This window comes from Narcine bancroftii, chromosome 8 (assembly GCF_036971445.1).
Source record: "Narcine bancroftii isolate sNarBan1 chromosome 8, sNarBan1.hap1, whole genome shotgun sequence".
NCBI classification, from domain to species: domain Eukaryota; kingdom Metazoa; phylum Chordata; class Chondrichthyes; order Torpediniformes; family Narcinidae; genus Narcine; species Narcine bancroftii.
The window spans coordinates 15,290,690-15,316,782 of record NC_091476.1 but is presented as its reverse complement, the minus strand read 5'-3'; the positions used below and the strand labels follow the sequence as shown (position 1 = coordinate 15,316,782).

General features: G+C 38.5%; 1 protein-coding gene across 5 annotated transcripts in view; it reads left to right on the top strand.

The window, feature by feature from the left end:
* Positions 1–26,093, top strand: part of LOC138740383 (rho guanine nucleotide exchange factor 9) — a 311,246-nt gene that overhangs the window by 254,526 nt on the left and 30,627 nt on the right. For all 5 annotated transcript variants that reach the window (XM_069892952.1, XM_069892951.1, XM_069892950.1 and 2 more), the window contains 2 exons: positions 437–568; positions 23,175–23,418. In XM_069892952.1, coding sequence (XP_069749053.1) covers positions 437–568; positions 23,175–23,418 — 376 coding nt within the window. The remainder of the gene's footprint in view (positions 1–436; positions 569–23,174; positions 23,419–26,093) is intronic.

Sequence of the window (26,093 nt, the reverse complement as noted above, 5' to 3'; positions counted from 1 at the left end):
ATGAATAGGATCCAGCCTCCTTAAATACTGCACTTCAGGTATTCTGTCTAAGCTTGCAATGTGATATGGATATTTGGAGTTTTGGTTGTTCTAGTGAGAACAGCCATTCCCAGAAGGTAAAGAGACACTTCAGAACGGAAAAACCACGGAAGTTCTATGTAAAAAAAAAACAACATTTGTTGTTGGCCCTTGGGAATTTTTATCCCACAGTGCCTTGCAACTCAAAGCAGCTGGCAAAAAAAAATCAAGGAAAATAAATAAATGATTAAAAATAAATAAATAAGAATAAATAAAGATGTATTTATTCCACTTTTTAGATTACAGCCACCTCTTCCACTTGTTTGATTTCATCTCTCTATGTGAAACCCTTTGGGATATTAATCATGTAATACAAATGTACATTTTTACTTGAAATATGTATTCTTCATATTTTAAGGGTGACGATGTCCTGGACAGGAGCTCTGAGTTGATCTACTCTGGGGAAATGACGTGGATTTACCAGCCTTATGGACGGAACCAACAGAGGACCTTCTTCCTCTTTGACCATCAGTTGGTCATGTGTAAAAAGGTAATACAGTGGCCATGCACCTTTTGTAGTTATGACTATCTCTTTCAATTGAAGAATCATTGCAGCCCAGTGAAGCATAAAAGAAAAAGTGGTGATCCCACATTTTATTCAATGTCCTCAAATGGTTGGTGAGTTGGTGGTGGCTGCTGGTCAATATGCAAGGGGAGAGACAAATAGGAAACAGGAGTATCCAACAGCATGTGGCCAGAATGGCTCTGGGCATAAACTATAGGAGTTCATGGATGTGTTAATGGAACGATTACAGGGAGGGAAGATGAAGAAAAGATGTCAAATGAGGCCATTTAGAGAATGAGAACAATAAAAAGTGGCTTGAGTGTTGTGAAGTGCAGGGCAATGTTTCATGTACAATTTTCACTTGAAAATAATTTGGCAACATGGCATTCGCAAATGCTTGAACACCAATTCCATATGCAGGAAGCATCCTTACAGCACTAATTTTCAAAGGGTTATCGACTCCTGTAGGTTCGTTGCTTGTTGATTTTGTAAAATGGATGTTGCTGCAAATTTACATATTTGTTTCTTTTTATCTGTACTGTAAAGATGTTTTTGCAAACTAAAACAATGGGGAAATGATGTGGCAGGTCAGGTGCTTAATCACACTTTGCTGCCTTCAAGGCTTCAATGCAATTTTGTTGATGGTCTCTTTCTTCTTCAGCTGATTGGAGAATATCTCTGAGTACATTTTGACAGGCATCAACCCAGCTCTCTGTCTTACTTTTCTCAATTGATTACATTGCAAAATGAAAGCAATCATAAAGTAAACATACCAATTTAAGTTCCTAGATTAATTAAGATCATTCCAAATAATTTTTGAGCTTGCTGTAGATATCAACTGTAGTAGTGGTTGTTTCTAAGGATTCACAAAACACCATCTCTTCTTGAAACTCTTCCTGATCAATATATTTCACATATGCCAATAACAGAGCCTCACTGTCCCGTATGCTAAGATTCATCCAGTTGTATTGAGAACTTCAGTGATTTTCAACTTCTCAATAAGCTGTTTTTCAACATCTTGACCCATGTCATCTATTCTGATGCAGACTGTATTATTGCTCAAAGGCATTGGTTGGACATCTTTGTTATCCTTTTGCAGAACTCTTTTGAGAAACAATGTTCCTCCCCATATGTACGATTCTTCTCATGTTTTGCTATCAGGAGAGAAATTTCATAACTACCTTCAAGGGTACGATTCAGAGCTGTAGTTTGCGCAGCAAATAATGAAGTGATTTTTTGATCCATTTTCAAACTTCTTTTTCAGTGATTTAAAATATTCCAATTTCGAATTGACATGATTAGGATGTTTTACCCTCAAATTAGCTTCAAGAAGACCTGCTTTCATTGATTCATTTGTCATACTGTTGGCATAATAGGCAAAAAGATGCACGTTCATCATGTAAAACAGGTATAAACCCAAACTTCAATAATTCCACTGAATATTTATGAATCTTTTGCTTGGTTAGTCTGCTCATTTTGAATATACAACAGCGCGAGCCCTCTGAAACAGATTAATCAATATTTTATTGTATTAGAATTGAAAAATGTAATAAAAGTAATGATCGAATCAAAGGAAGAAAACTGACCCTGAAAAAAATGAAAAAAAAATTCGTGTGGATTCTGACATTTTTCTCGCAGAGAGTGCATCAAAACTGCACTATCCTCTTGCTTTACTTTCTGGGGTCACTTTTTTCCCCCTGATTTTGGCTTTTCTCTTCAGGCTGGTGCCTGGGGCAGACCCCTCCCCATCCCCCTCCCCCATCAATATGCTAGTGCACAAGGATACATACAGACACAGGTCTCAGTTGCTACTGAACTGAAAAAGTAAAGGGGTATGGAGGGAGATATGATTGTTGAGATAATTTAGAATCCTTATCACCAATGAAATAATTTGGAACGAATGATAATAAGACCAGACAGACAAAAATATTATAATGCTAACCAAGGATAATAACAGTTAAAATAAGAGAAAAAACAGAGAAATATCAGAAGAGAAAAAAAAATTATGAAAATATAAAGAAGAGTAATTTTTTCTTGGAAGTTACCACAATTGTGTTGTATTGACAGAGTTGCCAAGTCACATCTTTCACACCAACATAATGAGTTTATTTTTTCAAACCAACTTTTTAATTATTTCCCAAAATATTCCTACATCCCTTTAAAATATTCTTAAGCCCCACGCCCCACCTTGAGAACTTATGCTCAAGAAGTTGATTTTACGATAACATAAACACTATAATAAAAGGTCACAAATGTTCTCTCTGGGTCGTTTTTTCTCTCTCTCAGTAATGTCGTGATCTTCAGTGCATATGTCTTCCTCCAAGATACAATTACAGTGACCTACATAATTTTTTGTTCTGCTCTGCACATCAAAACTCTTCACTTTGTTATTCACTGTAACTTGTCGTATTTCCTCAAGAAGTAAAAGATGAAAGTCTACAGACACCGTGGTTGAAGTAAAAACACAATGTTGGAGAAACTCAACAGGTCAAACGGTGTCCTTCATGGAGCAAAGATAAAGATACATAACCTATGTTTCAGGCTGGAGCCCTTCATCAAGGTTTATTCCACCAAAATCTTGGTAGTATGAAATCTTCTTTGTTTTCAAGCCTGTCATTTAAGTTGAAAGAATGAAGTCTACTCTGTTTCTCATTTCTATTCTGCTGTTCATTAAGATCATGGTTGATCTGATCTTGGATATTTTCTTTGGTGTTCCTCAAAGACTCTTAAATCCTTTAAAAATATCACTGTCATGCATATATTTAATGACTCGGCACCCATAGTTCACACGGGCTGTACAACCGTCCTGCAATCTTCATTGGATTTACCTGAAGATTCATATCTGATTTAATTTCTTTCCTATCTGCTCTCCTTTTAAACAAAAACTCAAAGGCATTCAGCATTGTGTTTTCACCTGTTGACAATAAAATTGTGAAGTTTATGCAGAATCAAGCTCAATTCAACTGAGTTAGAATTAGGCCAGATCCTGACTTCTCATTTGTGTTGTTTTTGCATACCCTAATATTTTAATATTAGTGTAAAATGGAGTGACTTCCAACCGATAGTGGAATCTAAGAAGCCAGAATTCTTAAAAGGGTGCTAATCTCGTCATCATAATTTTGCTCGAGGAGATAAATAAGTGACCTAAGGTGACACTTGCAGCTTCTCCCAACTTTCCCGGTTGCCATGTAACTGTTGCTAAGCATATTTTCCCATAGCAACCCAAAAGTGGCAGATGACTCTGAGGAAAGTTATCAGTATAAATCTATTACCTATCGCTGGGTACCATAATTTAATACATCAGCAGTACTGTGGACTAATGTCATGCTTCTAAAGATTTTACAGTACAATACATGGTTTGAAAACAACAGAAAAAATAAATAGGGCAGAAGATATAAATGACATGTTCAGTTGAGCAGCCACATCTTACTTGCTCTCTCCCTCTCTCCCTCTCTCTCTCTCTCTCTCTCTCTCTCTCTCTCTCTCTCTCTCTCTCTCTCTCTCTCTCTCTCTCTCTCTCCCTCTCTCTCTCTCTCTCTCTCTCTCTCTCTATAACTAAAAGTGATGAAAAATAATTCATTTAAGGTTGTTAAAAGCCTCTGTTAAAGGTTAATGCATCTTTTGTTCAGCACAATAGCATCTGCACAATAAGAGACATGTAGCAGAATTCATTCATGAGTCAAGCATTCTGTCTCAGTGTAATAATGTCTCAAGTGCTTGCAGCAGGCTTCAGTACTAAAGCAGGGCTCATGATGAATTGCAGCTCCTTCTGCTTTATTTAATGTTGTGTTCCTTTGTCAACAGTGAAATGCATTAGAAAAAACCTGTTTTCATAAACATTTCCAGATTGATTGGTTGCAGTGAGTTCTTACTTCAGAACAGAATAATGCTCTTCCAAAACGGGATTTTGCTGGGATCAGTACATGCTCCATCGATATAAAATGTACAGCCTAATTTGTATCGGTGCTAATAAAGGAGGAAGATGATGAAATATTTGAAAGTTTTACTATTATGTCAAAAGCTAGAAATAAACAAGATATTATGTAGATTTTAAAACATGGTGCGCGCTTCGCAATCAGAATGCTAAAGAACAGGTCGCTGACATCCACATGCCAAAATTCCTTTGTGGCACAGCAAACAAGAATTTTGGTGCAGTTGTACATGGTATTTGTGTTTCTGACAATAAACTATTGCAAAGCACAGCACATGAAAACACCAATAGGTCCATGCTTATGTTCCATACAAGGGTCCCTTCATCTATTTTTGTCAAACATCATCAACATCTTCAATATGCCTGCTTAACATTCCTTTGAAAGGATTTCTGCTCTTTGCCTCAATTATGCTCTGGCAGCAAGTTCTCCATTTCACTATTCCTCGTGTAAATAGGAGGAGCTTTCCTTCAAGGGAAATGTCCCACTCTTCTGCTTAATTTGTGCATTAGATGATGAGAGGCATTGGTCATGTGGATGGCCAGAGGCTTTTGCCCAGGGCTGAAATGGCTGACATGAGGGGGCATAGTTTTAAGGTGCTTGTTTGTAAGCACAAAGGGGATGTAGGAAATAAATTTTTCTCAGAGAGAGAGAGAGGTGGGTGCATGGAATGTGTTGCAATGGAAGAAGAGGCAGGTACAATTGGATATTTTAAGAGACTTTTACATAGGTACACAGAACTGAGAATTAAGCAGTAGAGAAATTCTAGGCAGTTGTTAGAGGAGGTTACTGTGGGCCAAAAGGCCTGTTCTGAGCTGTAGATTTTTCTATGTTAATACCCTTTGGACCTCATTCCTGACCAGTTACTGCCATTGTTTTTGGGAGGTGAACCAGGTGTTGATTCTCACTTCTTCCATTTGAGGGGAACTGCTTGAAACCTATGGAATCCTATCAGGAATTTCCTGGTAGTTACATTTCCCTGCCGTGCACTTTATTGCCCTCCCCTACCATCATAATGAGTAAACAGAAAATGCTGATGTATGATAACACTTTTGTTGCATACACTGTGTTAAATATCATCATGGAGAAGCCTTGATTATGAAGAACAGCTAAGCAGCTAAGACGTCTGAAGTGGTGGATCAAAGAGAAAATGCAACCTGTTTTATGAAGATGCTTTCATAAAGGCACTTGCACTCAACATCAGGACTTGGGGAAACCCAACTCCGCATCCAACAATATCCAGCTCTGAAAATCTGTGCTTCAGATGGGCTGAAGTTTGAGGGATGGGGTTGGGAGTCAAGCTTCTGCCTAATATTTTCAAACCTAAGGGTGTAAGAGTTTTGAACAGATTGATTAGTTTAAATTTCAGCATGGTAGCAGTTGAATCTTCTTGTAAGTTTTAGGTGATCTCTCAGAATCAAAGATAGCACTGGACAACAGATTTTTTTTTCAAAAGATTTGCTTCCTGGAAAAAAAATTGGGGATTATGATAGACAATTTCAAGCTGAATACAAAGCTAATTTCAAATTTGCTGTATCTCGCAGGAAGATGGAGATATATTAAATGAACTTTTATTGAGTTTAGCATCAAGCGAATACTCGCCACAAATGTAATAGAATGTATCGCAGCTATTGCAACATTGGCAAGATACTTCTGCTGCATTGAATCTTCATGAAGACAATAAATGCGATTAAGTACTCTCACAATGCTATTGCCTAAAGAACATGCACATTACATGTAATCAATGTAATGCACAGCATCTGCATATGTGAGCTGTTATTATAACCTGTCTGCATCTATCCTGACTAAGCATGCCCAGGCCTAAGACAATATTTGCAGAGCACCTGCACTGAGTCTAAAAAAAGCAGTATTGATTGAAAGTTTTAAGATTATTTTCGTGATCAGCAGCCCAAAACCACAAAATACACTCAAAAGTGATCAGGAAGAAAATCTTCATTGTCCAGTGTAATTTCTGCTCCATTTCTGAGAATGGAAGATAATGGTCATACCTCCTCTATTTAAAAAGGGTTATGCAAAAGGATGAGGATGAACTAGTAATAAAGGTCTTAAATGGAGGAAGGTGAATTTCATTAATGTAAGTGGGATCTGGCAAACGTAAACTGGGAGCATCAAGCAGCAGACAAGTTGATATCTACACAGTTGGAAGCATTCGAAGGAAACATAAGAAAGTTCCTGGCTGGACGAGCATTTGAATGGCTTAGAATATATATGGACCAAGTGCTGAGCAATTGGAGCACTAAGCCAGTAATTTTCAAACTGTCCCCCGAAACACATTCCACCTTAAGCAATCCCTATGCCATAAGTGCTCACTGATTAGTAAGGGATTGCTTAAGGTGATATGTGAGTGGAAAGAAAAAGTTTGAAGATCACTCTTTTAACTGTACCTAATTGACTCATTATGTGCTCGGTTTCATAACTCCAAAGGAAATGGGCCAATGACAATTTTTCCCAAGCAAAATATTTCAGTGACAATTGGGTCTAGAGCAGTGATTCTCAACTTTCCCTTCCCACTCACATATCACCTAAAGCAATCCCTTACTAATCACAGAACACTGAGAGCATAGGGATTACTTAAGGTGGAATGTGAGGCTTGAAGGGTAGTTTGAAACCCACTGTTCTAAGTTGTGTGCATATGCACGCACACACACACGTTTTGCAGCCAGTGCACAAAGGAAATTAATGTGTGCACAAAAGGTTAGTTACCGAAAATAATGCAGGGAATTACTGTAATAATTATACATTGAAAATAATCTTTGAGCTAACTGCTTTAGTTTCAAGTTTACGTTTGCACATGCTTTTGTCGCAGAGAAAACATTTGTATAACATAAGATTTTTGCACACACTGACTACTAAAAATTAGAGATGACATTGGATGGGAGCATTACAGATGGCTGCCCACTGGTGCTATTGATGACTTGGGTCAATGCCTGTCTCTATGCTGCATTCTTTCGTTGTTCTCTGACTGTACTTCAACTCTTAATGTGGGTGAGTGTTATAAAACAGCTGCCATAGAAACATAGCAAAGAAAGACAGAAAATATCTTTTGAATTCATCTGCCATCAACGTACCATTCATTATTTTGTTCCCCAGACTCATTTTCCATCAGATGTATCATCAGTTCACTCTTCTTTGATAACCTTTACAATGCGCTGTTAGAGTTCTCGCTAGTACTATCTCGTACTCTAATTTTAATATTTTTATTAATATTTTAGTTGTTCACGTTCTGCCCAATTTTCTGACTTGCCACCTGACCTTTTCTTTAGGTTTCCTGCTTGTGTTTTTATTTTAGTTAACAGCAGTTGTTTTTCGGGAGTGACGCCGTTTTGAGACTGGCTCCATTTTACGGAGAAGGCCTATTAGGCTGTTCCAGCGTTGTTTTTATAGGGAGTGGTGTTGGGCGCCATCCTCCGGAGATAATGGGGGTGGGGTGAGTGGTGCAGTAGCCCATTACTGTGAGGTCAAACATACATGCCGAGCAATGGCCATCTTCGTTAATCTCCCATGCAGCTGGAACCACTCTGGGAAATGCATTAAAACAAAAAGAGGTTCTTGTTATAAAACCTGAGGCTCCTTCTTTCAGCTCTTTTGTCTAGCATTTCCCCTGCAGCATGTTGAGCTTGGCTCTTTGCTCCCCTCTTTCATCCATCAGACTCCCCGGTTTTGCTTTTCCATGTCCACTCCTCAGCATCTCTCCTCCTTTTTCCTGGGCTGTGGAGCTCAGCACTCAGGTCCCTTCGCCCTATGGCTCGGCGGGCTCCGACTCTCCATGTCCCCTCTGGACCTCCCTGCTCTTCAGGCTGGATCCCTCTACTCCCTCTTACCTTGCATGTCTATTCCTGCTCTCTCCGACTCCTTACTGCCCTCCTGCTCCTCAGTCTCGGCGGCCTTGTGAATGAGTGAGGGGTGGAAGGGAAACAGGAAGAGGACATTTTTGGGTGGCAGGAGGAAGCCTAACCCCAGCACCAACCACCATGAGAGCCTTGGTGGTGGCTCCTGGGTCGTGGGCTGTCGGGGTCATCAGCTTGCCCCAAAGCAGCCGCATTCAGGGGTATTGCCTTTGTGGAGCGAGGTGGAGTGACTTGCTCCACCTGCGGGACTACCCCCTGAATGGATCGGAGACCGCATCCAGCATTTGCCATCAGCGTTTTTATAAAGGTAGATGAATCAATGTAAAGGCGGAGAATATCTGCTTTTACATTCGCTTTTTTCCCCCACTATAAAATAGTGGTTCTTCACATAAATTTTCCCCAGGCATTGGAGCATGTCACAGTTGGAGAGAGGCCTAACTGTGCTTGTGAATTGGGGGAGGGGGGTTGGATGGAAATGATCACAGGAGGTGAAGATATGCCATTCAGGGAGACAACACAGAACTTTGCAGCTGGCAACTTTTTATGTGAATTTGGCCATAGCACTCAATGATACTTTCCCAGGTATGCAGACGTACCCCAGGCTGATTTTAAGCTTTTTAAACATTAAGCAAGTGAATGAGAAATGTATTTTTCTTGCAACATAAAAATTTAATTGTGCTTATTTGCCTGAAGTAAGAAATCCACAGAAAGGTGGTGGGTGTTATTGGCAAACATCATTGCTGACAAAATACAGAACTCTACCAATTTTGGGGGATAAATTATTCACCAGTGTTACATTCATATGAAATGTTTGTTATTTTTATTTTTATGGCATTTGTTTCAGAATTTTAAAATGACTTCTCAAAGAAAGCCACATAAGTTATTTCAGAATATGCACCTTCCTCTGCTTGTTTCCTGTGCTCCATTATTCTCTTGCCCATTCCTTGGTGGACTGTGGTTCGATAGCCTCTAGCTATCCAGTTGTATCCCAGAATCAATCATAATTCTCGGTGCGATTCGAACTTGGTAGCCTTCACAAGCAATTCTCTTATGAACTACAATCTGCACATCAAGGTGGTGGTGCTGAACAGTGCACATGAGGTGCTATTTTCCCTTGTTCCCTCCACTATACTTGGATAATATTGCATTTTCATTTCAAGCATTATAGCCAAAGCCTATTCAGCACAGATTAAGGGTGTAAGCAAGAACTTCCTTGAACTGTTTCTCAGCTGCTCATTGTATAAACCTTTCTGAGCTTTGTGATAATTTCTGATACCAAATTCTGATCTTAACTAATTATCCATACTAAATATTGGCACCTCTGTGTTGAGTAGCAGATGCACAGTGCAGACTACAACAATCTAAATAATCCACTTTTAAATCCATTTCTCAAGAAGATGGCTGGGTAGCCATAATGGGATAAATATAGAAGTGCAGAAATTGTCTTTGTGCTTTTGCCTCCATCAAAAATATCCATAAAAATATAACAAATCAAAATGAACAGTGTAGTTTTTAACATGAGAAAGACTTTTTGCTTTTGTTTTAGGAATGAAGAAGCAATTTAACAAATCTTTATCCTCCACAAGGTTTTAATTAAATTGGGTGGGTAGACGTGAAGAAAACAAGGTGAGTTAGTGTTATGCCCCTAACTGTCTTTTAGACTTGTCACATGAGAAGATCTGTATTCTTTATTTTCTTGCCCCAGAAGCATGATGCTACAAAACTGTCCCTGTAGATACAGGCCGATTTGAACCAACTTATGTTGACAAATAAGTTAAAGGAGAGGAGAAAATTCTACACACAGGAGTTTTCTCCTGCAAATGAACATAGATGTTCTGTTGTTATTTGTTGTGATCAACAGATTTGAGCCATGATGATGGAAATTAGAGAAATGTGTAGACTACTTGAGCATGGACTGACTTGCTCACAGTATCTTGATACTTGTGACAATTAAAAATTTAATTCAATTCACTTGAAGAACAGGATGAACCATGATGTGATAAAATAGGGTTACAGGCTTGAGTGACTGATTTCTTCTGTGTTTATCATTTTTCATGCTTGTTGTGTTAAGGAGTTGTGGTTAAGGAATAAACATAAGATAAGACATCAATAAAAATTTATTCTCTTATAATTATTCTCAAATAATGAACACCTACTTTAAGAATCAGTGCAGGCATGTAGAAGCCCTTCTTAATGTTTCATCCACAAAACTTCATCTTTGATAATGCCTCAATTTCTGAACTGTCGCTCCATATTTGCACAAATTCTGTTGTCGATCCAATGGAAAATACTTCCTTAACTGAGCTGAGCTGACAAGTTAATTTAAAATAGATTGAAATCTGATCGACACAGTTTTCATAGCTTTTTTTTGCAGCTGCTTCTGGTCATTTTTTGGAAGCCTTCCAATGTTTTGCTGTGGTATTATTGGACTTACACAGTGCTAGATGTCCATGGATCATAATTGCTGCAGGTTTAAAAAAATGTTAATTATTGAGGGATTGCATGTCCTTGTTAAGCACTAATTCCTTATGATTAGTAAATTAACCACGGCAAGCAATCTATTAATTTTGTAACAAACGTAAAGTATTAATCTACTGTAAATGTAACAACATAGATAATGTAGGTGTTCTACATTGAATGCAAAGATGGCATAATTTTAACTGAAAATGTGTTTTTTTTTTAAAACAAAATCCCCAATTTTCTTCTCTTTTATGTGAAGGTATGGGCTGTTGATTTAAGTTTGTTGCATGCTGATATATGCCCTTTCAAATCTTAGACAAATGGTGGTTTTTACTTTCTGACACTTAGCAGAGAAGTAAATCCAGTCTATTTAATCATGGAGGACAATGAACCTAGACATAGAGAAAGGTGATTTAGCCCTGAGCCAGTTCTGCCAATTGATTTTGTCATGAATGATTGTTGACTTGATTTTGAATCTAATACAATATATCATTCTCAATTTTGACACTTCCTTTTGTCCCTAAGGAATGCTTTGGAAAGACAGGGAGAGCCAGTGGCAGACCTCCAGAATTCCAATTCTTGTTTTGCAAGAAGGAGCTTTGTATTTACACTCTTGAATCGACTAGCTTAAATTCGAATGTTATGTCTCCTTACTCTGGACTCTCCCAATTTTTTAAATTCATTCAAGGGATGTGGGCTTCACAGGCTGAGCTATTTGCTAATTGCCCTTGAGACAGGTGGTGAGCTGCCTTCTTGACCTGCTGCACTCTGAGTTATGGGCACACCCGAATGTTGTGAAGGAGGGTTTTAAAGGATTTTGACCCAATGATCATGAAGAAACAGCAATATATTTCCAAGTTGGTATGTTGTACGAGTCTTACAGTGGTGGTGTCCCCGTGCTTTGGCTGCCCTTGACCTTCTAGTTGGCAGAGTTTGTGGGTTTGAATTGTAGTCAAAGGTAGTGTATCCTGCAGATGGTAACAACAGTTTCCCATATGCATCAGTGGTGGAGAGAGTGAATGTTCTGGATGAGGTGCCTATAAAGTGGACTGTTATCTCCTGTGTGGTGGGCATGATGGGTATTCCATTGAATCTTAGGGACTAAAGGCTGTATTTTTTTTCTTGTACATCGTAATTTCTTGGCACTTGTGTGGCATGAATGACACTTGCTACCTATCAGCCCAGACCTGGATATTGTCCAGGTCTTTCTGCATTTGGATATGAACTATGACATTGTGAATGGTCAGCAGGCTCAGGCAACCGGCAAACAAAAATCACAGAAAATAAATAAGTAAAAATATACGAAGTTTAAAATTGGTGCCCCGATAGACTCAATACACAATGTAAAGCATCCGGAATCTTCACTTAACTGGCGTCTACTAATCCCCATAGGTGCTGAATACTAGTGGTTTTACTGGACTGTGAAATTCTTGCTTGCCTTAGTCAAACAACTACTTGTAAATAAACACTGATATAGTAAACTAACTGAATTCAATTGAAAGAGGCAATAAATACATAAGATTGATCATAAATATTCACAGTAATCCTAGTGAAAAAAGTCCCCTGCAATAGTGCAGAGAGTCTTTTGAACTGTTAGAGCAGGCCTCTGATTAATGGACCATTGGGAAGTTCAAGAGTCTGATGGGGGTTGGAAAGAATCTGTCCTTGAACCTAGAGATGCTGGTTTTCAGGCTTTTGTAGCTGCTGCCCAAAGGTAGCAGTGAGAAGAGATTGTGACCAAGCTTGTGGCGATCATTTATGCAGCACATCATGTCCAAGCTCAAGAATAGATATGGATTTTCAGGAGCTTGAAGGCTCTGCCTCTCTTCACCTCCTTTCCTTCAATGTAGACACTTGTATGGTCTCTTCTTTCTAAAATCAAGAATAATTTCCTTGGTCTTGGTGATGTTGAGAACAAGATTCTTCTTCTAGTATCCTTCAACGAGGTTTTCCATTTCCATCCTGTATTCCAACTCATCATTTCCAATTACTCGGCTGGCTAACAATGATGAAGTTGTAGATTGAATTAGAACTGAACTTGGCTACACAGTCACGGTTTCACAAGGAATCATTGCATGTTGTGTAATCATCTGCAACATCCCAACCTCTGACCTTACAATTGAAGGAAGTTGTGCGTGGTTAAAGCTACTGAGAAACACCTGCAGAGGTGTGCTGTTGTTGAGATGATTGACCTCCATCTTCCCTTCTAAAAGGGAGAGTTTTCCACCTGATTTCCATGGACTCCAGTTTAGCTGTACTTGATCAACTGCTGCTTTGAAGTCCAGAGCAGTTAGTCTCAGAGGTAATACTTTCTCTCCATCTACACTATCAAATCTTTTAGTAACCTCGAAGAAGGGCTCAGGCCTGAAACATCAGTAATATATCTTTGCCTGCTATGGATGCTTTGAGACCGGCTGAGTTCCTCCAGATTTCTTCAATCACAGTGTCTGCAGACTTTTGTGTTTCACTCCTTTAACAACCAATCGCATTTAGATTAATCCTAATCTTTTGGATTTAAAAATATATAAACTTACTAGTAGTTGTTGCTAGCTGGCCTCATTATTTAATTCCTTTAATCTCCAGAATTCTGGTGAGCCTGCACATTAGCCTCTTATAAATCCTTTTTTTGTCTGTCTGCCCTTCTTTCTTCCCCTCTCTTTGTGTTCTTCACATAATGTTCTCATTAAAATCCAATGAATTGTTCCAACCTCGGTTCACAATTTCTCCCTTTGCTTTACATTTATTTTCTGTGGGGATCCTGTTAACCAAGTATGTGTTTATTGGATGGTACAGGCACTGAAAGAAGGATACCATCAGTCACAGCCAGCCTGGCTTATTGATGAGAAGTGCACATATGGATATTGGATGAGGAAAGAACAGATCTTATCTTAGATGCTGTGCATAAGAAAAAATAATCTGCCACCATGTTCACAAAGATCATTACAAACAGGGAAGGACAGATTGCTTTATTGAACTTCCATGGAAATCTTGAGTCAAAGCAGATGAAGAATAGATCCTTGGGGAAAATATCAAAAGAGGGCAGGATACGAATTCCTTCCCCTCACCTGCTAATGCTCTGTCATATAGTAGAGAACCATATGAGGAAGCATGAACAGGGGACCACAGGGTCTAGTAATTTCAAAAATAACACCATGAAATATGTGAGGAAGTTTAATGCTTTTGGTGTTATCAGTGCTGCGTTCATGCTAAAGGTAATTTTAGAAACCCAGTATTTTTTTTTTTCTCATTTATTGTTTATCAATGTTAACCTGCTGTCAACAGGTGAACTCAATAGCTCTGTTATTTGCAGTGATTGGAGGCACATTTCTTTTCTCAAGCTTGAGCCTCATCAGTTACTCCTAATCAGATCTTGGAACTACAAGGAAGAGTTTTGATAGCCTCCAGTGCGATTTCAATTTTGACTAAATTGGTCTAAATTAAGTTACTTCACCAGAATTGTAACTCATTTGTACCGCATTATTGCTGAGGTTATAAAGGGAGCCACAACTCTAGATTAAAGGAGAAGATATATATATAAGATGCCCAGAACAATTTTCCAATATGTTCTGAGCATTTTAGTCAAATTAAGCCAAAGGCAATGCTGTACTATCCCAACTGAACCATTTATTTAGGTTCAAGCAGGTTAAAAATCACATTTTGAGATGGCAAAGGAATACAAAAGGGTTGAGGTCTTGATTGAACCTTTATTGCAATGAGCTACATTTTAGTGTTTCTTCAGCATCTCTCAAAATCATGTGGCACTACACATGGCTAACGAATCAGAACGTATATATTTGTCCATCTCCAGTTGTGTATGTGTGCTATTCTAATTACTCGGGTCTGACTGTGAACTTAATGACTGTTGGAATGGGGAAAAATAAAAAGTGTAAATATCACAAAAAAGTCAAACTATAGCTATCTATTAAAATAGAAATTAATGGAAATAAAAAGCAGAGTTTTATTTAAGTCCTTATATTTTGAAGAAGGATGGATGACAGGAAAGGGTTGATGGGGGAGAAAATGGAAAATTCCTGAATTGCACTGCCAGATATTATCCAGAGAACATTGAGGAAGGAAATTCAGCCTACTTTTTCTTTCACCAGCTGCTTGTTGTCACAGTGTAAAGGGAGTGGGAAGGTAACAGAAATGGCAGCAATCCTGAACCATCTACAAAGAAGATCAGCAGGGTTTTATCATTGCTCAGATGTGGAAATATGGATCGAATATGTGGAAATGTTCAAATGACCTAAATGTGTTGCTTGTCTTAATCTGGACCTGAAGCCATGTTGATATTAGGTACAAAGAAAACAATTTTCATTTTGGAATCGATCCAATTCTCATTCAAACACACATGACCAAGAGCTGAAAATCTAACATTCCTTACAATAGGAGATTGGCAAGGTTGTGAGGATTTGACAGTGGAAGAACAATCATACAGAATAATTATTCTGGGCCATATTGAAGTTCCTTTATACTAATTTTATGATGTTTCTCAACAAATACTTGACTGATGGCAGTATTCCTATCAAGAATAATTGTCTTATTATAATTAATTTGGCTGGAGGCTTTGATGATTCTTTTCAGTTTGTTCTAGGAATTGTGTTTGGATAAGATTGTCCAAATCAATCAAATTATCTTTCCGCCTAGTGGCGGCTGAAGGACATCGACACTGAAAGGACACTGGAGCTGATTTAACTTTTCGGCAAATGTTGGGTGAACTTCACTGCACCCCATCAACTTGCCTATTATTAACACAATTCTTAAGGCATGTTCTTTATCTGGAGTTGGGCCTTTAAGAAGTAGAGATGGATTGGGTGCAAGCCAGATATGGCAGCTTTTTGCGATTGTTGCTCAGTCAGCAAACATGGGCAGAACTACCATTCAGGCAACTGCTATTGAAGGTAATCCACTCTTAATTAATAGCAGCAGCTGACACAAAAATGTTTCAAAAGTCATACTGCACGGTATGTGTAATTTTTAAAGGTATTTTAATTGTCAGTCTGTCTGAGGCCAGTCCACACAGGAAACTAACCTGCAGTACTCCTTTGCCTGTGTAATTAACCTATCACCAATTCCATGCACACGGAAAAAGGTTGAGGCTTGTGAAAAGCTTCCAGATGTTTTGGCCATATTCATAATTGCCATGATCACTTCTCGATCAAGAGAATTCAGTTCTCCATGTACTTTATTCTAGAATGAAGTCCTGCTAATCCCTTAAGCCCCAACATTCCAATTCATATCTAAAGTAGAGCTAATAGCTACTAGAACTGCTACTTGGTAAGACAAGGTCCACGAACCTACATTGAAGATGGTCAACTCTCATTTGGTTGCTACATCTCTTTAAAACTCATCTTGCATGCTGCACTAAGTTCTAGCCCTCACACATATTGCATTTGGAGTGGAATGAAAGACAGAGAGGTCACAAATAAATACGGGGAAAGGTTCAGAAATCAAAGTGCAATTTGCAATTTGAATTCGGGAAGAAATATAACATCTGCAGCTCTTATTGTTTTAGCAGATTATATGCCATGTTCATATAATATCAGTTAATATGGTATGGTGTAAGCTCAGTGCTGTCAATGTTATGGAACCAAGATTTGAGCAAACCACAGGAAGTACAGTTGGCGTAGCGGTTAACGCAACGCCTATGAGGAGTTTATCCATTCCCCCCCCCCCATGTCTGTGTGGGTTTTCCCCAGGGGGTCTGGATTCCTCCCACCATTCAAAACGTACCGGGAGTGTAGGTTTATTGGGCAGCATGGACTCGTGGGCTGAAATGGCCTGTTACTGTGCTGTATGTCTGAATTTAAATTTAAAATTTACATGTAAAAAGGTACTACCTCTCTGAAACTCTACTGAACTTTGATTCACGTAAAATTTCAGCTGTGACTCTCCAATAGCAAAAAAAAGGGAAGACAGTCTGTGGCAATCTCCGAACTAATATTTGCTGGAGATATCTATTGGAGGGTCCTGCACTTTTCCCCCCTCCCTCTTAATCTTTATACAGTCAAAGGAAATACTCCAGCTGATTCTCAGGCAGTTTTTGGTTTTAATTCAGATTTCCAGCAGCTGGATGGTTTTTTAAATTTTCCAAAATGAATATTATTGGGTTATTTGATCATTGCAACTTGTGCCTTAATCTTCTTTTCCATTCAAATCAATAGTAACTGTCTAATTAATGTTTACAAATATGATAACGGGAATGCAACAATGGTTTTCCAGGTCAAATCCTGTAGTTGAGATGTTTGTTGTCCGATGAGAGGTTAAGCAGAGAAACCTATTGCTTTTGCTTCTTGAAAAAGGATAGGTGCATTGAATGAAACACATCAATGGGGCTTGACAAGGAGAACACAGTACTAATGATTCCACTGGCTGGGGTGTCGAGAATCAGGAGTCATGCTAACCCATAGGAAGCAAAGGGTTGGTCATTTAGGATGAAAACACAGAAGATTACAGAACAGGAGCAGCCCCTTCAGTCCATGTAACTGTGACAAACATGATGTGCAAATCAAACTAAAATTCTGCTGCTTGTGCTTGATAGATAACCTTCCATCCCTTTTGTATTCATGTATCTATTTAGAAGCTTCTTAAATTCACCTATCATATTGCTTCCACCAATACACCTTGTAGCCTTTTCCAGGCACCAACCACCCTCTGCATAAAATGCTTGCCTTGCACATCTCTTGAAAACTTCCTCCCCTAAACACATGTCCTCTAGTGTATGATGCAGAAACATGTTCTCTCAAAATGCTGTGAATCTTTGGAATTCTAGAAGGATTTGCAGGTGTAATCACTGAGCATATTTAAGCCAGAGTTTAATAGATTTTTAGATAGCAAGTGAATTGTGGCTGTATGAGGTTAGTGGTGGAAAGTGGAGCTTTTACTTCTCATATTCATTTGGAAATTCAAGTCCCATGAGGCAAATATCATGCCAGAGAATGGTGAATCTCTGGAATTCTCCGACTCATTAGCTGGTGGAAGCTCAATCTTTGGAAGTAGTTAAGTTGGAAGTAGAGGATTATTTTCTTGTGCTAATTGTTTTTATAGTTCTTTGAAATGGATGCAGATTTATTGGGCCCTGTGGCCTATAAATGAAGGGATCAGCAATTTTGGGCCAAATTTAGAGGAAGACAAAAATTTATAAGTAATGTTTGCTGATAATCCAATTTGCAAGGCGTGGAACATCCTGCAATTTCTGCACTGAATTTATTCTCTGCCTTCAGCAAGGACAAACAGGAAGTTTGAAAGTGACTTTTGAAAGCCCACGGATAAAGGAGGATGGGCAAGAGCAGTTATAGCAGGTCAATAAAGGAAACTGAATTGGCACTTCACCATGTGCTGTCAGGGAATGAAATTGGCTTTTATGAAGCTCACTCAAACTTCATTTTTCAGGAGTCTCTGGTTTCTCCAGCAGAACAATGTAACATTCTGCAAGAAAACCTGCAGGCTTCGACGACAGCTACACACTTTCAGTGAGCTCATTGGCCTGAAATATCATCTTCATTTCTCTCTCCTCATCTTGATCAGTGGTGCATATTCTGTTACATTGAATTCCGGCATCCTGCTAATTTTGTTTTGTGGTCTTTCTCCTATTCATAAGACCCAAATTCTGCTGGATTTAAAAAAAAACTAATTGTACCTATCCATTCAGTGAATTGTATGCAAATACCTCATTCTTTATTTATTCACATTCTTCAGTGTTTTTCCAATAAACATATGGTTCTGTCTTTGTTTTTACCTTCTGAAAATGTACCATCTCACACTTAAGCACATTAACTTGCATCTGCCATCTGTCTGCCCATCCCACTGTTTACATGATGAAGATATTTTTCCTCCTTATATTTTGCTTCATGGTATGTTCAATATTTTTTATTCTCCATCCTCTATATCCAAGTGCAATAATTCTTCTCTAGTCCAAGCTACACCCATTCAACCATAAGTAATCATCAACCAATCTTCGTAAACCTTTTATCTTTCCCTGATTATCCAAATCTCTCAAACAAGTCTTTTGTGAGAGTATCATAACAATGTGTTTTGAAACTTGTATATCTGCATTTAGTTGATTACTTTAACATTTCAATAATCACCTTAAAAATTCTTATCTTGAGGAAATAAATTTTAACATGAAAGTCTGCAAATGCTGTGATTGTAGTGCATACATGAAAGTGCTGCAAAAACTCAGCATGTTACAAAGCACCCATAAGAAGCAAAGGGAAATCAATGTTTTGTGCCTGAACCCCTTGTCAAGGTATGAACAAAAAGCAGGCAGGCATCTGAATGAAAAGGTGGGGGGAGTAGAGGAGAAAAGAAGGGGCAGGAGAGGAATACTGGCAAACAGGCAAAAGGTCATGGGTGTGGGTTCGAGGACAGAAGAGCAAAAAGCCAAAAAGTGAAAGGGGGAGTGGGTAGCTGCCTGAATGGAGATGGAAGGGTTTGGCAAGCTGATGGAAAGGAGACAGGGAAGGGACAGGGAAAGAGAGCGAGAAAGAGACATGAAAACTAGAGAAGTTGATGTTAATGCCATCTTGTTGGAGAGTGCTCAGAGGGAACACTAGGTATTGTTCCTCTCATTTTTGGGTAGCCTCAGTTTGGGAGTTCATGAACATGTTGCTGTGGGAATGGGGTGTGGAATTCAAATGTTTGTCCATTAGGAAGTCCCCGTTATTGCAGTGGACAGTGAAGATGCTCAACAAAATGATTGCTCAGTCTGTGTCCAAACTCTTCGATATAGAGGAGACCACAATGGGAGCACTTGATGCAGGAAATGACCCCCATAGATTGACTTGGGGCCCTGAATGGTGGTGAAGGAGGAGGTGTAGGCATGTGTAATATTTCTCATGGTCACAGGGGTATGTACCAAGGGGGCGACTAATGGGAAGGAATGTGGTTGAGGAAGTCCCTGAGGGAATGGCCCCTGTGGAAAGTGGAGATGGGAAGAGGAGTGGACGCGTAGGTGGTGGGATCATGATACAGTGGGTGGAAACAGCAAAGGACCTCTGGTTTAATGAGCATAGAGATCTTATATAAAAAATAATCAAAGCAATTTTAATTCAACTCCCAGCTGCACTGTCAGCTAACTCTAATTTAGGATTAGATTTGTATTACCAACATGAACTGTGCTCCTGCAATGACTCCACTATAATATTAAATTCATAAATTATGACTAGAAAGTGTATAAATAAAAAGTGTTTAAATTACATTTCCGCACGGTTGGCGTAGCAGATAGTGCAACGCTGATACAGCGTCAGCTATCGGGACCGGGGTTCGAATCCCACACTGTCTGTAAGGAATTTGTACATTCTCCCCATGTCTGCGTGGGTTTTCCGTAGGGGCTCCTGTTTCCTCCCATCGTTCGAAACATACTGGGGATGTATGTTAATTGGGTGTAAATTGGGCGGCACGGATTAATGGGCTGAAATGGATTGTTACCATGCTGTATGTCTAAATTTAAAATAATTTAAATTTAAAATACATTTCACTTACAGGAGTGGGCTGTTTTTACTTCAGAGATTCCTAAGATGTGGCTGTGCATAGAGAAGATATAAATTCTATGTGATGATTATCTATTAAAAGCAGTGGTACTGAATTCGTTATCAAAAATGAGCCTCACTCTTCTGCAGGAAGAGGAGTGTGAAGTGGGCAATGACAGCAAAACGTAGCACACTAAATACTGCCAATATTCAATACCCAGGTTCACAAATTAAAAGCAGCCACCTGGGGCTGGTATTGAAATATGTCCACCAGATTGCAATCTAATTAAGTGTGAATACCCTCAGGGTCAGGGGAAATTGTGCAAAAGAGGCGATGTGTGATAAATGTTTGTAATACTCTTCCACAAAGTGCATTTGATGGTATGTCATTATTAATATTAAAACTGAGATTGAAAATGTTTTTGTGAAGCCATGCTTTTTGTGCTATAGAGAAGGGAGGATATATGGAGTTGTCATAAGCTTATTGCTCTATGCTGCAGCACAATGGCCTTCTGAGGTTGAATTGACCTTCCCTTTGTCTAAGCCTCCTTTGAAGGAGCTGAGTGAAACTTCAAACTAAATTTTAACTTTTTACATTTAAATTTACATTTTAACGACACAGCAGAGAAGAAGGTCATTCCTGGCCCACAAAGCCCATGCCACCCAGTCACACCCACTTAACCTACCAACCCCTTATGTTTTTGAAGGGTGGGAGAAAACTGGCAAACCCAGAGCAATCCACACAGGTCACGGGGAGAACGTACAAGGTCAGATTTTAACCTGGGTCACTGGTGCTGTAATAGCATTGAGCTAACCGCTATGCTAACCGTGCCGCCCTCAGGTTTGTTCAAGGTTCACAAAGGAACATATATTACATAAGTTATAACTGAAAGCAAGGGTCACTACTGCTTTTAGGCGATGACCACAGACCACCACTGGGTCATTTGTAATTATACACCAAGAGAAAAGGAGCAGAACAAAAGGTAGAGCTCGGAGTAATGCCAGGTGTGTGTCTTTAAAGCTAGATCATATTGACTTATGCAGGCTATAAAATGAAAGGATTGCAAAGTTGTTTATAATATTCAAATTAAAGCACAACAAGATTTTTTAACCATGTTGAATAGTTAGTAGATCCATTATTTACTTTTGTCCTTTGTCCATCTGAGTCAAGGAACCCAAGTTTTCGACCTTTGGATCTCTGAACTTAAAAATTGGCAGGGCCAATGAGAAAAAGATATGGGTTGGAGCACAGCCAGTAATGAAAGTATTTTATCTCCCTTCCACGTTTGATGATTCGTCAGGGATACCTGTTGTTTACAATTGGTCAGTGAATGAAACGACTTGGATTCCAAGATTTTCCCTTGGTTTTTGGGTTGATAATTCTGTAACTTTTCTCAAATTTCTTGTGCACTTAAAGTTTATCGCTTAACTCATCTTTTCTGTCTGCTCTGTAAGACTTGTGTCCTTGTTATTATACTATGAAGGGAATGCATTGCAAGCAGAAAACACATACAATAAGACCTCTATTATCTGGAATTGAAGCAACCAGCAGCCTCAAGCAACTGGCAAAAAAAATATATCAGAGAAAATAAATGGGTAAAAAATATGGAAGTTTAAAATTGGCGCAACTCGCCATTAGTTCTCCAATCACACAACCGGAAAATTTCACTTCTCCGTCATTAACCAAGGGTTTTTACTGCACATGGACAGTAGTTCCTACTGCACTGACTGTTCTCAAATAATAATCCCACTTGTGAAGAATAATTTTGTTACATATAGCTGGCGAAGAAAGCCTTTCAAATTTAACTATTTGTGTGGTTGCAGAGGACTAGACTGTTAATTAATATATCATTCAGAATTAAGTCTGTGGAATATGAAATTGATATTATTCTATGCTAAAGTAGATAAATGATATTGCAATTACATTGGAAGGAACCTTGATTTTTTTTTAGTATCAAATCAATGGTTCCAACTTCCAACATGAATTACATTATAAGTAGCTTTGCAATAATGTTTGGTTTGATAATTACTGTTATCAAAATTAAGCGTTATGAGCATAAACTTGTCATCGCCCTTTATTTTCTCTTTTGCCCTTTATCCCTCATAGTTCATGTTAGAAAGTCTCAGTTTGAGTTATCAGTGGTAAAGTAGTGGTGAGCCTTGTTCATGTTGGTGAATCAGTGCAAGTAAATGACATGGTAGAATTTTCAGTGGTAGTTAAAGTCAATTTCGTGAAGCAGCCCTGATGTCGTGTGCTAAAATTAAAAATGTTAATTTTTAATCTTTTTCTCTTCATGAAAAATTGAAGAACAGTTCTGTAGTTAATAGTAAGGTTTTTTAAATGAATTCAAATTCTCAATGATTTTTGCATATTTTTGCTAGTTTATTAATACAAGTCTCTGGATGACAAATTAAGAAAAGTACAGTAACCCCCCCCCCTTCTCCAGTATCCAGAATCTAGGGGGAATGGTAGATGCCGGATAAGTGAATTTATCAGTTGCTTGAGATCGCGTGTTGCATGATTGGCAAACTGACTGCTTGAAGGCACCAATTTTAAACTTTTGTATTTTTTACCTCTTTATTTTCCTTTTTTTTTTGTCAGTTGCTAATGGCTGCCAGTTGCCTGAATTCCAGATAACGTATTTTCTTTGTTACTGTACTCCTGTAAATACCATTGCTCCATCAGTTCAAATTATAAAGAAAGAAAAACAATTTGAACAACACAACATCCTGTAACATTGAATATTGAAAGAAATAATTCCTGAACTATTTTAAATAATCACTTTACCCCCCCCAAAAAAAAACGATTGCTAGCAGTATATTTTGTTCTAAAACCTGTTGTTTTAAAATTTCTTCCCTCAAGGATTTGATACGACGGGACATCCTTTACTACAAATGCAGAATTGATATGGACAAGTATGAAATAAGTGATGTCGGGGATGGAAGAGATGATGAATTTAATGTTAATGCCAAGAATGCCTTCAAACTAAAGAACAAGGAGACAGAGGAAGTGCACTTATTCTGTGTAAAGAAGCCAGAAGAGAAACAAAGATGGTTGCGAGCACTTCATGAAGAAAGGAGGATGGTACAAGAGGATGAAAAGATAGGCAAGATAATTTGTTATTTCTCTTCCTCTCTCAAAAGAAGTGCCCCTGATAATGCTGTATTTCTTGTAAAAATAGACCTCGAGCCATCTAATGTTATTGAAATTGTTCAGAGTAGCCCTGTTCATTACACTGATATTGTATCAGTGAAGTAAATGGAGGAACCCAGGCAATAAGGAAAGGATTCTTTCTTTAAAAAATGTGTGTGTGCAAAAGCTTTGAGAGTTGTAAGTGATTAACAAATACTTTTAGATTGTCAGAAGACGAGAGTGGTTGTAAGGAAAGGCTCAAAACATCCAAGTTGCTCTCTGCTCTTTCTTGATTTAACAGAATAATGACTTAGTTGTTGGCATTGTGAGGTTCAATCTGTCCTGTGTGGAGTTTGCATGTTTCCCTTGAGATGGCTTTGGTTTTCTCCGGGTGCTCTGAATTCCTTCCATATCCCAATTAAATGTAGTTTGGTAGGTAAATTGCCAGGGTAAATTACTCCAATGTAAAGGTGTGTGTGAAAGAGAGGGTGCATCTGAAGGAAAGTGACAGGAACATGGGGTGACTAACATGGGATTTGAGTAAATGGGTAACATATGGTTAGAGTAGACATGGACTGAAGAGCCTGCTTCTGTCCTGTATGACCTGTTATCTTAGTACATTCATTTATATAAAAATTGTTATTTTCTCTTACTATCGACATCAGTAATCCCAACATAAGATGCATATGGATGTTCTTGGCAAACTAAATTAGGCCATAACTGTATAATTTTGTCCAATTCTGATTAGAAAAATGTAAAGGTCTGAGAAAGGACTCAAAAAAGATGAACTAGAATTATTCTACAATGAGGAATTTCTGTTGTGAGGTTGGATAGAGCAAGCAGCGTTTCTCTTTGGAAACAGAGAAGATTGAATGGATATGTACAAAATCATAGCTGATTCAGTGAGTGTAAATGGAGAGATGCTGTTCTCATTAGCAAATGATTCTAGGACCAGAGAAGAAGATTGAAATTTTTGATTTGTAAACAGCACAAGGTAGATATGATGAAAATCTTATTATTCGGCTGTCATGATCTGAAATTCATTGTCTGTAGAAGTACTAGAAATTAGAATTAATTGGGCCTTGGGGAAAATACAGGCAAACAGAACTGATGGAATCACTCCACTGTGGACCAACTGGCCTCATTCTGTGCCATATCAATCCAGTGATTCCTTGCATCTCTAAATGATTAATAAATCAGCATTGTGCTAATAATTTTAAAGGAAAAAATATATCATGGTTGTTATTATATAGTGTTAGTGACACTCCTGACCACTAGGGGGAGATGGTGACTAGTTTGTGGCAGCTCAGTTGGATTCAAGATGGATGCCTCCATAAGGTCTTGTGTATTTTAGCTAATAAAGTGTAGTTCTTTTAAAAAAAAGTTTCTTTATTACAATAAAAGAAACATTACATGGTATCAGGAGTGTGCATTGTACCAGGAGTGCGTATTAATCATTATAAGCAGAGAAATGGAAAATGTGAAGAATCCTGAAGCTGTAAATTGGATGGGAAATAATGACCACAAGTAGAGGTTGTTCAAACAAAGATTTATGCTGTACTTGCAAGCCCCTGGACTCGATAGCAAACCTGATCCATGGAAGATTGCACTGCTACTTGCCTTGACAGGACCTCAAGCATGAGAGGCTTACAATACATTTGAAAGAAGACCAGGGCAAGTTCAACAAAGTTTTTTGAGATGTTTGATGATCACTGTTAACCAAAGAAAAATGAAACTTTCGAGAGGTATGCGTTTCGCACAGGCATGCAGCTGCAGGGAGAGAACTTTGATACTTTTTTAAAAAATTGACTCAAAATTAAAAGAAAAAACATGCAATTTCAGACTGCTGCAGGATTGAATGATCCACGATCAAACTGTGTTTGGGATTATTGATAAGAAAGTGAGAGAGGGGATGCTTCAAGAGACAGGGCTTAACTTAGTTGGAGCTGTGCAGATATGCCACACCAATGAATTAGTTCTGCAACATGCAAACTAGTTCAGTGATAGTGCAAAAGCCAGTGAAAACAAAGGCATAACCATAGATACAGTGTGTGTCCACACACATCAACAAAAAATGAGATCTAGGAAACAACAAAAAGATGGAGAGGTATTCAGTTGTAAATTATGTGGCACTAAATATGTACCAAAACAATGGCCAGCTTATGAAAAAGTCTGTAATAAGTGCAAAGGGCAGAATAACTATGCAAAGCAATACTTTACAAAGGGAAACAAAACAGAAATGAAAGCGTGCACATTGTACACACTATAGAAGAAACTGCTCGCAGTGATATACTTTTCGTTGGCATGGTTGTGCAGAAAGATTATAAACCAACAGACACTGAACAGCCAGTGAACAGAGATGAGCAGGATAAATGGACTGTGTCATTGCATTTCAAGCTCAACACAAATTCAAAGGTCAAGTTAATCTGTGAGTGCGACATCAGGGCAATGAAGATAAAGCCATACATCCATGCAAATCCTGTACTGCTCAAAGCCTACAATGGACAGAGCATCGACACGAAAGGTACATGTAAACTCAAAGTTAAAGAGCACCACCTCAGGTGCTCAGTAGTTCCAGATGGACCTGAGTCACTGCTCGATGACAAAGCATGTGAAAACTTAAGCCTAGACAAGAGACAGCGACACTGC